Source organism: Juglans regia, chromosome 12, assembly GCF_001411555.2.
Source record: "Juglans regia cultivar Chandler chromosome 12, Walnut 2.0, whole genome shotgun sequence".
Classification (NCBI taxonomy): domain Eukaryota; kingdom Viridiplantae; phylum Streptophyta; class Magnoliopsida; order Fagales; family Juglandaceae; genus Juglans; species Juglans regia.
In genome coordinates this window covers 3,441,643-3,456,579 of record NC_049912.1, presented here as the reverse complement: position 1 = coordinate 3,456,579, position 14,937 = coordinate 3,441,643, and the positions used below count along the sequence as shown (strand labels likewise).

Sequence of the window (14,937 nt, the reverse complement as noted above, 5' to 3'; positions counted from 1 at the left end):
TAGTAATAAGCAAAGCCCGAAATTGCTCTTCAAAACCTTCACAAGAAATACCCACACGGTCTTGTATTTCTTTTAATTTTTTTATAACCCATGATGAAGATTTTTAAGGCCCAAATTAGCATTAGGGGGCAAGGAGCGTAAAGGTACCAGATCAAAGCCTTCCCTCCATTGTTGATCCCGACATTCTGGACAATCCCCATTACCAACAATAATATGAAACTCCTCCAAACACCTTATCTCCTCTAACCCCCCTGGAACCACGGTACCACCATTCCTTGTGACATTAACACCTCCCCCTGCTCAAGACCTTCTTCCCTACTCTTACAACACAACTCGCCATCCCCACCAACACCCATCTGTGATGGCAGATCAAAATGAATTCCAATAGAATCAAAATTAGATGAATGTACACCAAAAAAATATCCAAAGACCTCTGGCGAGATATTTTATGAAGACACTGGCACCAGAACAAGGACCGGCAACACCCCATAAGACATTAACAACAACAGCCTTGACGTCTCAAAATTCATAGCAAAACCAGCATGCTCTACAGTAGTCAGAGCATTCATTAGAGGCTCAGAAGGAGCCGACAACGTGTCTCGTCGCAGATCCACCCCTTAGGGAAACTCAAACCACACCGATGCTGAGTTCTGCATTAGATCCGCCACTTGTGGAGGCTCAGCTGATGTCAAAGAAGAGTTCTGCAGTAGGTCCGCTACTTTGAGAGGCTCAGACATCACCGACAACGAGTTCTATAGCAAATCTACCACTTGTGGAGGCTCAGATGACACCGGCGACGAATTCTGCAATAAATCTGCCACTTGGAGAGGCTCAAGTGACGCTGGTGCCGACAACACCATTTGAGTCCCATGGCCCAACGGACCCACGGACGACTTAGCCCACCATTCTGAACTGGGTTGGGTCTTATTCAGAACAAGCCCAACCTTTTCCTTTCCTTTAAGTGAGCCCACCTCCTTTCTATTAGGGCCATCCACACGTAAAAGCCCAGGGGCCTTCTTATCATCAACCTTGGAACAGGATTGGGCTTTCATACTAAATCCCCCCACCTCACGGCCCACCTCCCCATCCAAGCCTAGCTCCTTATCCAACTTTAGCACATCGATATTCATCTTATTGTTTAACTCCATTAATTCCCTCCACAGTGACGCCAACGACTCTTCGTCTTCTCCACCCTGCATGCCACCCTTGGGAACCACCTCGCCTCTATTCGTCCCACACGGCAAACCATTAACAACAACATGCATGCCGACACTCCCCTCTGCCTCCCCCCCAACTTTATGCCCAACCGTCCCACGACAAACAACAGGATTTTGAGTTACTGGAACACGTGTCGGACGCACCAGAACAGACTTGAAAGATTCCATGCCCCTGACAGTCACCTCCCTCCAATATGGATTCTTCCATCTCCCTCTGTCGACCTACAAGGTTACCAAACGCCACAGCCTTATCTATGTTTTCCGACCTAGGAACAAAGTAGTCTGAGTTGTAGGATTCCCACAAGGCACTAGAAAAATTCCGTCCTCTGGAATGATGATGAAGCCCCTTCTACCCCCTCCTCCATATTCCACAACCACCACAAACTACCATAATAGTTCGAACACCTCTGAGCCACAAATGCTCGAGAGCTATCTCTGATTATTTTGTAAAACTCCTTGCTATTCCCATCAACTGTACAAGCCTCTATCGTCGCTATCAACCACTGCACCAACTCCCCACTCAGAGAAATGAACTTACTAACTTTCTTGCTCCTCTCCGAAATTCTAATGGACCCACCATCCTCTCTAGATAGATTAATTACTTTAGAATCAACCAACAAACTCTTCGTAAAAACCCATTGAAATAATAGCAAGAAAAGAATTTCCAACGAGAAAGATTCTCACTCAGACCGGAGATGAGTCATGCTAGCTTTTTTATCAATCAAGATGAGTTGCAACTAGTACTAGTAAGCCACTCAATTTTCGTCTTTTCTCTCTCTCTCCTTTCCCACTATATAATTCTTGACAAACATAATAAGTTGCAGGTTATCATAGCAAAACCCAGTAATATTAGAGCATATAAACAAGGTAGACTCATTTGAATATCACAAGAAAAGTAAACAACAAAGAAAATATTGCAAAGTAGATCACATCAGACAATACTGAACTTCATAACCCTAGACATACATATATCAACAGTGAAAATGGTAAAGCTTCTAACTTGGTTCTGGACCACTTGAGATGCTGTTCTATAGCGCTCACGTATCAATTTTCCTGGTTCCCCTGTTAATTGAAACTATATTTTAAAGACCAAAATTTTATGATTGAAATTAAACGAAATGATGAAAAATATCTGTTATTATCTCAAAGAAAAGAACAGCTCAATATTTGTAACATGCAAAAGGAAGAATTGTAAGAAATTGCAACAGAAATGTAATTTTCAAAGGAAAAAAAAAACATAAGCATGATGACCATAGACTGTGGCAAATAAGACTTACTCTCCCCCCCCCCAAAAAAAAAAAAAAAAAAATCAAAAGAAGGGCATGTAACATATAAGATATTCTGATTCATATAAAATGATAAACTATGATAAGACACCATCCTATCAAGATTATAGGACATGATCCATCGTTATATATCTCCTCAAGATTATTTATTTGTCCAATTCCTCAGAGATACATAAAGGCAACAGTCTTTTACATTTGACATGAGTTGGTAGAGTCAAGTGAGCTATATCTTTGTTTGTTCTCAATTGGTAATGTATAGACAAAAAAAAATATGCCTTTTATTTCATGGAAGAAAGCACTAAGTTTTATATTTTTGCACCCTTATCTCGAACTTAGGACCATCTTTATACATTAAGAAGTTTGAATTTTTAAAAGAATCGATTATTACATGATGGAAGATGGACGAACCCCTATCAATCTTGACAGGGTCCTGCCCTACAGTAGTTTCATCAAATTATACCTGTATTTGTTTCTTAAGAATCAAACCTAGAATCTACCCCACCCGACCCCATCCAACGTTTGGCAACTTTGGTTATGGCTCATGATTCATCAAGGCATGCTAGAAACCAATCATACCAGCTCTTTCAGATTCCAGCTCTCCAGCAGACAAAATGACAGGTTCAATTCCCATGGCTTGAAATATAAGTTCAGTTTGAAAAGATTTTCCTTGTCCTTTTCCCCCCCAAATTCCTGCATCACGTTTCAGCAAAAAAAAAAAATGTTAAATAAAAACTACATGAGCGTAAAAAAGCAACTTCCCAATTTTGTTCTCTTGTGCGTAGCAAATCCCAAATGAATATCATAGATGTATCGTGTGTAGAATAGAACTACACTTGTCATAATTATTCAGAACATTAAGAAATATCCTGACCAGAAAGGTACTATGATATTCAGAAGAACATTAAGAAATACCTTGAATTCTACTGAATATTAGAAATGTATGATAGCGTAATAATTAGACTGAAAGTAGTTCACATAAATATGATTGAGGCTAATTATTGGCCATTGCATTTTTTAAAGGAGATCAAAATGATATAGAAAATGCACTTGCAATAGGACCCACAAAAAAATAAACAAATTTCGTAGTTAAATACTTACCAAGGATCAAAGGAACCTTTGTATTGAGAAGATCAGCCATGTAGTTCTTTACAATGTGGGTTACTGCACCAACAGCAGAACATATTCAGAAAAACAAGAGTTTCAATGTTTCTAATTAACTATAAATTGAAGGTGCATAATGAATAAGAGACTCCTAATAAAATTATACAATTTTGTAGGCCCACCATAGAAACATAATAAGTAGGCAGGAAAAAATCAATACAAACAATTGAAAGGTTAACATCAAATGTAACTGAGAATAGCCAAAACTTAGACTGCGTTTGGATGTTGAGCTGAGCTGAGCTGAGCTTAGTCCTTTATGAATAGTAGTGAGTTGAATAGTGGAGGGAGTTATGTGGGACCCATCTAAACTGAATTTAAAGTGTGTGTAGATGTTAAGATGAGTTTAATACTTTTTATGAGAAGTTGAAAAAGGTTGTGGGTCTCACATGTAAGAAGGTTTTGAATTGAGATGAGTTTAGTAATTTGAGAGTTGAGTGTTTGGATATTAGACTCAGCTTAAAATTAGACTGAGCTCAGCTGAGTCTTGCAACTAAACGCAGCCTTAAAGTTTTTTACTTGAGAACTCGATGTAACTCAATCACTATTTTTATTTCCATTCCTGCCAAAACGACCAAAATTTGCCATGCCGGAAGAGTAACCCGCACGGCTTAGGTGGGTGTTTCGTCCCAAATTAAATTCCATTTTGGTATTCCGGTCAAGTTCCAGCCAGTCTCAAAATTGTTTGCATTTATTTGCTTGCAGAGATAAGTCTTCGTCGTTGTTCTCTTACATTTGTCCATCATCATCATTGTCCTTTTCTTGCTTTACCCCCGTAATATCTTGTCGATGGGTTTCAGAAAAAGCATAAAGCATGACTAGACTAGTCAGACTAGAACAAAGAAAAAGACAAAATTAAATATGACCAAACTTACATATACGCTCTCTAACACATATAAAATGCTCTATTAAACGGCCAAGAGAGAGTATATATAAATAAATGTTACATATTTATAACTATTTCACTTTTTCTAATGGATTCACTCATTTTAAAGAAAACTTATATTAGACTAAAGGAGGGTTTAGATAGTGAATTGAGATGAAAATTGAATAAAAAATTATTAAAAAATTATTTTTTTTAATATTATTGTTTTGAGATTTGAAAAAACTGAATTGTTTATTGTATTTTGTGTAGGAATTTGGAAAAGTTATAATGATTAGATAAGATAAGTTAAAAGATTTTTCGTATCCAAACCTCCCCTTGAGCATTCTAGAGTTATATGTAGCAACTATTCCGAAACGTACTGGTACAGAAATATTCCATTCTAATACCTCAACCAGAACGAAATTCAAAACTTTGGACTCAATAGCTTGGAATGAATGCATGTGAGAGGAAAAATAAAGAAAGAAAGTCCAAAACATCTAGACATAAGGATACCTGTAATGTTTATATCCTTATGAACTTAATGCTAAACATATATGGTCATGTTACTCAGGTCTATTTGTTTCATTTTTAAAAAATCATGAATAACAAAAACATTATATAGAAGTCTCTTGGCTAAAAAAGCATTTTGATTCTAATACATTCTGACACATTATACCATGTCCTTTCAACAAATAACAACTGACAATTCAAGAGACAATAAAATCTAACAACCTGGGTATCTTATGCAAGTTGGATATAGAGAAGACTTACAATCACATCAATTAGGATTTCCTACTTTACTTGCTTGGGAGGTGTGGATTTGGGGAGAGATGGTGCTCGTGGATCAGGTGGTGCATATCAACGGTGAAGTTCTCAGTTTTTGTGAATGGTAGTCCAGTTGGCTTTTTTAACAGCTCTCGAGGTTGAGGACAGGGGGATCATTCGTCCCCACTCCTTTTTGTCATGATCTCTGCCTTGGTTAATAGTGGCTTTGTGGCTGGATTTTCAGTTAATGACACCAATAGGGGTACTCTTAACATTTCCCACTTGTTGTTCACTGATGATACTGTGATATTTTGTTAGGCATAACAAAACCAAATCCGGGCATTGAGGGCAATTTTACTCTGTTTTGAAGCTTTATCCGATTTGAAAGTGAACTTCGCCAAATCAGAGTTGGTGCCAGTTGATAACGTTTGCACATCCGACTATAGGCTAACACTCTTGGATGTAAGGTCTCCTCTCTTCCCATGAATTACCTTGGTCTTCCTTTGGGGGCCACCTCAAGGGCTAAATCGATTTGGGATACAATAATTGAGAAGATTGAACGTAAATTGGCAAATTGGAAGAGATTGTATTTGTCGAAAGGTGGAAGAAACACCTTAATCAAGAGCACTATGTCAAATTTACCAACTTATTTTTTATTTTTACTCCCAATTTCAGCAAGTGTGGCAACTAGTATTGAGAAACTTCATCACGATTTCCTTAGGAGTGATACGGGGGATGAAATCAAATTCCATCTGGTTAAGTGAGATAAGGTATAATCCCCAATCTCTTCTAGTGGGTTGGGAATTAGAAATCTGAAGGTTTTCAATCAGGCCCTACTTGGGAAATGGTTTTGGCTATATAATATGGAATTGGAAGTTTTATGGAAGTCGATGATTGACTTCAAGTATGGAGGTTTGTGGGGTGGGGTGGGGTGGGGTGGGGTGGGGTTTATGGAGTGGGAGTATGAAAACACATTAGACGAGGGTGGGGGGTTTTTGCTCGTCACACTAGACTTGTGTTGGGAGATAGCTCTAGAATTAAATTCTAGTACAACCTATGTTTTGGAGATAATGTTCTTAAGAACTCATTCCCTTTAGTTTTCAAGATTGCTTGTGAGAAATAAGCTCAGTGGCTAACTTCATGGAGATATCTAGTGACCTAGTCCAATGGAATGTGAATTTCACTAGGGTGGCCCAAGATTGGAAAGTTGGCAGCTTTTCATATTTATTTAGGCTGCGTTTGGATGTTAATGTAATCTCGAATGATCTGAGTTGATATGTGAATAGTTGTGTTTTGTGAGTCTCATTGAGATGTATTGAATGTAAAAATGATAAGATTTGTGTTTGAATGTATGAAGTAGGTTGAGATGAGTTTAAATTTTTTATGGGAAGTTGAAAAAGTATTGGGTCTCATCAATGATTGGTTTGAGATGAATTGAGATAAATTTTCCAACCAAAAATATACTCTACACATTGTGGCCTTAAGACTCTTCTACTCTATGAGACCGAGCACTCAAGGATCTGACACGTTGTGGTAGGTAACCTCAGAAAAAAGATACATTCTCGGTTCGCTCTTTCTATAAGTCTCTCACACAATCGCAGAACAATCACTTTCCATGGAGAAGGATTTGGAGAAATAAGGCGCCTCCCACGGTGACATTTTTTGCGTGGACTTTCTCTGGATAAGATTTTGACAATGGATAACTTGCGTAAACACAGGCTGATTATAGTTGACTAGTGTTGTATATGCAAAAAAAAGTGGTGAAACTGTAGATCATCTTTTACTGCATTGTGAGGTTGCTAGAGCATTATGGGAAGATGAATTCAACAGGTTAGAGCTAGCCTGGGTTATGCCTACCGCAGTGGTTTAGCTTTTGGCCAATTGGACAAATCTAGGCGGTATTCCACAATTCACAGTTGTGTGGAAGATGGTTTCTATTTATATTATCTAGTGTTTATGGCAAGAGCGTAATGACCGGACGTTTGAAGACAAGGAGAGCTCATTAGAGGAGCTTAGATTACTTTTTGTTAGAACTTTATTTCTATGGGCCAAAGCTATAGATTTTAATGGTCTTGATTAGGGCTATGCAAATCCTCTGTCGGCTCCAACTCCGGCCGACCTCCATTCTGGTTCCGACTCCGTTGGAGTCAGAGTAGTCAAAATCGGAGTACCTCCAAAATTTTATGTCCAGAGTCCAGAGCCCAAGTGAGCTCCGAACTCCAACTTTTAAAAAAAAAAAAATCATATGTAAGGAGAAGCTCGCGAGAGAGTGAGGGGGAGAAGGGAGGTCCTGCATTTTGGACCCCACTCCGTTTTACATCTGAATTTTTCTTTTGAAACCTAACTAAACAATGTTGTTCCATTTCAAGTGGAACGACATTGTTTTCTTCACACAGGGGTCCAAAACGCAGGATCCCCCTTCTCCCCCTCACTCTTTTGCGAGCCTTCTCTATTCTCTCTCTGTTTATCTCTTCCCGTATGCCGTTACGCGCCATTTGGCATTGTCGCGAGCCCAACCCCACCGTAGCTACTCCCCATCAGCCTTCGCAATGCCATTAAGTATATTACCACCTCCATTTGTTTGATTCACAATTGGTATTTGGTGCTTAATTTGTGATGAATTTGAAATTTAGGGTTCCTAAATTTTGGGAATTTTGTTACCATGACTTCATTGTATACCTAATTTAATGATACTTGTGATTTTATTGACCTTTTTCTGTGGCCTTTTGTTCCTTAATTCTTTGTTTCAATTTGATTGCTCATTAGACGTGAACGTAATGTTATCCTGAAGTTGTATCACCTAGAGTTCCTGTTTAGGTACTGGTGCATATTTCTTTTCAATGATTTATAAAATTGTTTTTGTTGGGCCAATTTTGGAGACTATATGAAGTGTTTCTTCTTTCTTTGCATATTTATAATATTAGAATTTTGGTTTCTGGTATTCCTTGAATCGATAATCAATTTTGTTTTCCTTGAGAGTTTGGTTTGTACTACTACTAGTTGCTAAACCCGATATGATTGGATATGTCAACTCCCAAGACCATGATGGCCGTAGTACTCTACATTGTTTTTCTTTAAGCCGATGTGGAGGATGACCAAGGGTGGTCCAGACTTGAACATTGGTCAAGAATTTCATTCAGTTGATCAATATCATTTTTTCACTTTCCAGAATGCCTATTTTTAGTCCTACATTGTTGGTTTTAATCTTCTTATTGCTTTGATTGAGCTGTAGTGGAGTTTCGAAAGAAGATTACAAAGTGGCCTCTTTTGTAATATTTGGTCCTGATCTTTCTTACGAATTGCTTATGTAAATAGTTAGCTTTATTTCAAATGATTTAATGAAACAATGCTTATATTGACTCATATTAATAGAAACAAGGGATGGATTTAGGTAGGCTTCGAATATAATATACACAACAAAATTGTCAAGTAGTTTTTCGTCTGATCCAAGCACGCGCGCGCGCACACATACACACACACGTGTAAACCTAGTATGGTTAACTCATATTCTCACAGCATCTAATATATTAGACATCTTACTGTTTTTTCAATAGATCTAATAGAAGTTTGCTAGCCTTTCCTTTGGAATACAATGTTAGAGTGGTTAAAGTTATTGTGTCAAGTGAATCTCTCCATTCAAAGAATCAAGAAACTTGGTAATTCTTTCTTATAAGATGCCTTTTGAGTTAAGTAGTTTAGGGTCTGAAGTCTACTTTGATTGTTGCACTGCTGGACCTAATTGAATAGTCAAATTTCCAAACTACAGTGCATGTTGTTTTTCTTCTAATTCGTTTGCTTCTACTTTATTTTTTCAGCAAAGTTGATCTAGATATGGATGCTACACCTACTGGGGATGATCATCCACAAGGGGATGCCACAATTCCTACACCAACAAGTAATTCCACCCCTAGACCCACATCTAGAACAACTACTTCCTGTGCAAATAATCGAGTTTCAATAGATGTAGAAGATGAGGATATGTTTAATGGGGATGAGATGCATATTGATATCGATCGACCACCACGACCTAGTAAATAAAGGTCGTGGACATTGAAACATTTTACCAAAATTCTCAGTGATCATGAGAACCAGCAGGCAAAATGCCAACAGCGTGGACAACTTTGAGGTTGTCATTCGAAGAAGCAAGACACCTCTGTATTAATAGCACATCTTAGTGATTGACAGCGGTATAAGATACACAAGGGGTGGTGGTCACTAATCAAACCAAGCTCAGTTATGAAACTTCTATGACCACTAATGGTAAGTAGATTAAGAAACTGTCAATCCCTCAATACAGTGAGAAGATGTTGAGGGATTTGCTTGCGGAGATGATCATTTGTGTTGAGATGCCTTTTACCACAGTTGACAAAAAATGCTTCCATAAATTTGTACACTCTTGAGCCATGATTTCACATGCCTTCAAGGTATACGGTAATGCGAGATTGTTTGAAGAGGCATACCAAGGAGAAAGCGGATATGAAAGAGATGTTTATTGTTACGGAGATAATTTAGAGATTGATTTGTCATATTTTAGGAATGATTTCCTTGATATCTAGATTGTATATAGCAGATAATTAGGTTGTAAATAAGTTGGAAATACTTACCTTGTATAGCATTTAGGTGCTGGAAATCTGGCATGATCTATGTAAACCTCTTCTATATAATGAAAGGAAACCCTATGAAAAGGGCATTCAGACCAATTTGACATTGTACCAGAGCCCCTACTCTGATTATCGTTTCTTTGTGGTCTTAATCTACGAGAGTTTTTTTTCTGAGTTGCGGCAATAGGAATTTTTTTTTTCTGTTCTCGCACGTTGGTGAGGTTCTGAGATTGTGGGTTCCCTGAGTGTTTTCTCGCACGTCTGTAGGGTTCCGACTTGTGAGCTCATCACCTTGGTGGTTGTCGGCGTTCTCTGGGAGTTGCAAGGGCTATCTCTGTGATAGTCAGCACTTTCTGTGGTGATCGACCGTTTCTGTGGGTGGCTTAGTGGTGGTCGGCAGTTTCTGTGGTGGCCGGCAGCTTCGATTCCTCCTGGTGTGGCTGACGACGACACCTTCTCGTGGGCAAGTATCGGCCGTAAGTCTTGCCATGTTGTTTGGGTTCGTTGATTAATTTCTCTTGGGCTTCCTTCTGGAGCATCTCTCAGTTCTGAGGCAGGTATCTCTCGTGGGTTTTCATTTTTGGACTTTCTCTGTTTGGGCTTGCCGATTATTCTGCTGTTTCTTGCCGTGACTATCTGAAATTTTCTGGTAGATCTATTGCTATTTTTAAGTGATTTTCATCATGTCTCTTGACAACACTATTGTTCGATTTACTGGCAAAAATTTTCCTACTTGGGCATTTCAATTTAAAATGTTCTTAAAAGGAAAAGAATTATCAAATCATCTTGATAGTTCTATTCGAGTTCCTATTGATGAAAAAGAATTTGCCCAATGGGAGGTTAAGGATGCTAAGGTGATTTCTTGGCTATTGGGAATGATTGAGCCCCATCTTGTCACCAATCTTCGATGTTTTACTACGGCTCAAGCTAAGTGAGATTACTTACATCGCATTTATCATCAAGACCACAGTGCTCGAAAATTCCAATTGGAGTTGGAAATTAGCAATTACACTCAAGGTAATTTGACTATTGAGCAATTTTATTCTGGTTTTATTAACCTTTGGAGCGAATATTCTGCTATTGCTCATGCTAAGGTTCCCACCGCGGCTCTCGCGGCTCTTCAAGTGCTTCATGCTGAAAGTCAACGTGATCAGTTTTTGATGAAGCTTCGACCTGAATTTGAGCCTGTTCGAGCCAGTTTATTGAACCGTAATCCGGTTCTGTCTTTGGATATTTGCTTGGGAGATTTATTGCGTGAAGAACAACGGTTATCCACTCAGATGGGTATGACTTCTGAGAAGGTCTTTTCTGAGGCTGTGAATGTAGCCTATGCAGCACAAGGGAGAGGGAAGAATAAGTTGCAGTGTTTCAGCTGCAAGGAGTTTGGTCATATTGCTCGCAACTGCCCGAAGAAAGTTTGTAACTACTGCAAGAAAGAGGGTCATATCATCAAAGACTGTCGGGTGCGGCCTCAGAATCGCCAATCCCACGCCTTTCAAGCTGCTGTTCAGTCCTCATCTTCTTCTGCATCCCCCACTGTAAGCTCTGATTCATCTGTTCTCACACCTGCTATGATCCAACAGATGATTCTGTCTGCTTTTACGGCTTTAGGCCTGCAAGGTACGGATCCTAATTCCACTTCTTCTTGGATTGTTGATTCGGGTGCCTCTAATCATATGACTGGTAGTACGACGGGTCTCCATGGTGTTCGTAAATATGGAGGCACGCAAACTATTCAGATTGCTGATGGCAGTACACTTCCTATTACTGCTGTTGGTACTTTGGGCTCCTCATTTCGGAATGTTTTTGTCTCTCCTGGATTATCTACCAATTTGATTTCTGTTGGACAATTGGTGGATAATAACTGTGATGTTCATTTTTCTCGTGGTGGTTGTCTTGTGCAGGATCAGGTGTCAGGGATGGTGATCGCGAAAGGGCCTAAAGTGGGACGTCTATTTCCTTTACAGTTTTCTATTCCTAATGTTGTTTCCTTTGCTTGTACGGCTACTGCCAATAATAATGAAGTTTGGCATAAGAAATTAGGTCATCCTAATTCTATTGTCTTGACTCATCTTTTGAAACATGGTTTTTTGGACAATAAAAATTCATTTTCTTCTTCTTCTGTATCTTTTAATTGTGCTACTTGTCGTCTTGGTAAAAGTAAAACTTTACCCTTTCCTGCGCATGGTAGTCGTGCTTCTAATTGCTTTGAGATTGTACATACTGATGTTTGGGGTGTCAGTCCTGTTATTTCTCATGGTTAGTATCGTTATTTTGTGACGTTTATCGATGATTATAGTCGATTTACTTGTATCTATTTTCTTCGTTCTAAAGCTGACGTGTTCTCTGTTTTTTAAAAATTTGTTGCGCTTGTTGAGACATAGTTCAGCACTTGTATCAAAATCTTACGCTCCGACTCAGGGGGGGAATACATGTCTCATTCCTTTCAGATTTATCTTCAGCAAAAAGGGATTATTTCTCAACGCTCTTGTCCTTATACCCCTCAACAAAATGGAGTCGCTGAGCCTAAGAATCGTCATCTCTTAGATGTTGTTCGTACTTTGTTGATTGATTCTTCTGTACCTTCTAAGTTCTGGGTAGAAGCTTTATCTACTGCTATTTATTGGATCAATCATCTGCCTACTGCCACTCTAAATTATGATTCTCTCTATTTTCGATTATTTGGCATATCTCCTGAGTATCAATCCTTTCATACTTTTGGGTGTGTTTGTTTTGTTCATCTGCCACCTGTTGATCGTCACAAGCTTGCTGCCCAGTCTGTCACGTGTGCTTTTATGGGATATAGCCCTACTCAGAAAGGATTTGTCTGTTATGATACTCATGCAGACAAATTTCGGATCTCTCGGAATCACATAATATTTCTTTCAGTCTCAGGTTATTTCTGATTCCTCCTATTACTCTTCTACCTGCTTTTGATGATGTGCCTTCTTCTATTGAGCGATTTAAACCAGGTGTAGTGTATCATAGACGTCCTCCTTTAACGCATCTTCCAGACACTGATCCGTCATCTGATTCTGCGGTTTCTATACCTCGACGCTCCACCCGGGTTACACATCCACCAGATAGGTATGATTTTTCTCATACCTCACTTACTGCCACTCTCGACACTGTTTCTGTTCCTCACTCTTATACTCAGGCAGCCACCCAAGCATGTTGGCAGCAGGCCATGCAAGAAGAAATCCGAGCTCTTCAAGACAATCACACTTGGGATCTTGTGACTTGTCCCTCTGGTGTCAAACCTATTGGTTGTAAATGGGTGTACTCAGTTAAGTTTCGATCTGATGGCTCACTGGACAGATATAAGGCCCGTCTCGTGGCTCTTGAGAACCGGCAGGAGTATGGTATTGATTATGAAGAGACATTTGCACCTGTTGCCAAAATGACAACTGTACGGACTATCTTGGCACTTGCTGCGTCGCAGGGGTGGTCTCTCCGGCAGATGGACGTGAAGAATGCTTTCCTACACGGAGATTTGAAGGAAGAAATCTATATGTCTCCACCTCCCGGCATGTTTGCTACACCTTCTTCAGAGGTTTGTCGGCTACGCCGATCTTTGTATGGACTGAAACAAGCTCCGGGTGCATGGTTTGATAAATTTCGTTCTACTCTGCTTGCTTTTCACTTTACTCAGAGTTAGTTTGATTCCTCTCTGTTTCTTCGCAAGACTTCTGCAGGAATTGTATTGCTTCTGGTATATGTTGACGACATCGTGATTACTGGCTTTGATATTGAGTTAATTAAGCAATTACAACAGCATCTCAATGACTCTTTTCACATGAAAGATCTTGGTCCTTTGCAGTACTTTCTTGGCCTTGAGGTGCAGATTACTTCGACTGGTACATTGTTACACTAGCACAAATACACGCAGGAAGTGATTTCATTGGCTGGTCTCCAATCTGGTAATTATGTTCTTACTCCCTTGGAGGTAAATCTTAAGCTTCGTCAGGAGGACGGCGAGCTTCTATCAGATCCATCCTTGTATCGACAACTCGTTGGAAGTTTGAACTACTTGACGATTACTCGTCCTGACATTTCTTTTGCTGTGCAGCAAGTCAGTCAATTTATGCAGCCCCCCGACACCTTCACTTAGCCGCTGTCCGCCGCATTGTCCGCTATCTGAAGGGGACCTCTACACGTGGGTTGTTCTTTCCTAAGGAATCTTCCTTACAATTAGTGGGGTATAGTGACGCCGATTGGGCTGGATGTGCTGATACTCGTCGCTCTGTTACTGGCTGGTGCATGTTTTTAGGCAATGCACTCATTTCTTGGAAAAGTAAGAAGCAAGACAGAGTTTCTAAGTCTTCCACTGAGTCTGAGTATCGCGCTATGTCTTCCGCATGCTCTGAGATCACATGGCTTCGTGGGTTATTGGGTGAACTTAGTTTTCCTCAGCTTCATTCCACTCCTCTTCATGCTGATAATACCAGTGCTACTCAGATCGCCGCTAATCCTGTCTTCCATGAGCGTACGAAACATATTGAAGTCGATTGTCATTCCATACGTGAATCCTTTGATAGACATGTGATTACTCTTCCTCACATTTCTACCGAACATCAAACTGCGGACATATTCACTAAAGCTCTTTCTCGGCACCGACATCAGTTCTTGGTTGACAAATTGATGCTTCTTGATTCACCAGCATCAATTTGAGGGGGGATGTTACGGAGATAATTTAGAGATTGATTTGTCATATTTTAGGAATGATTTCCTTGATACCTAGATTGTATATAGCAGATAATTAGGTTGTAAATAAGTTGGAAATACTTACCTTGTATAGCATTTAGGCGCTGGAAATCTGGCATGATCTATGTAAACCTCTTCTATATAATGAAAGGAAACCCTATGAAAAGGGCATTCAGACCAATTTGACATTTATTACCACTGGCCAGAGAGTGTCTTTTACTACTAATACATGGACGTCTATATAGAATGTCAACTACGTGTATCACAACCCACTTTATTGACATGGAGTAGATACAAGCGGATTATTGGCTTCAAAGAAATTGTTGACATAAGAGTTCATC

The 14,937-nt window shown here is 39.5% G+C and overlaps 1 protein-coding gene across 1 annotated transcript in view; it reads right to left on the bottom strand.

Annotated features, from left to right (window-relative positions):
- Positions 1-14,937, bottom strand: part of LOC108998267 (ribulose bisphosphate carboxylase/oxygenase activase, chloroplastic) — a 41,933-nt gene that overhangs the window by 21,345 nt on the left and 5,651 nt on the right. The window contains exons 4-6 of the mRNA XM_018974770.2: positions 3,602-3,664; positions 3,080-3,193; positions 2,218-2,279 (exon numbers count right to left, since the gene is read on the bottom strand). Of these exons, the coding sequence (XP_018830315.1) occupies positions 2,218-2,279; positions 3,080-3,193; positions 3,602-3,664 (239 nt within the window). The remainder of the gene's footprint in view (positions 1-2,217; positions 2,280-3,079; positions 3,194-3,601; positions 3,665-14,937) is intronic.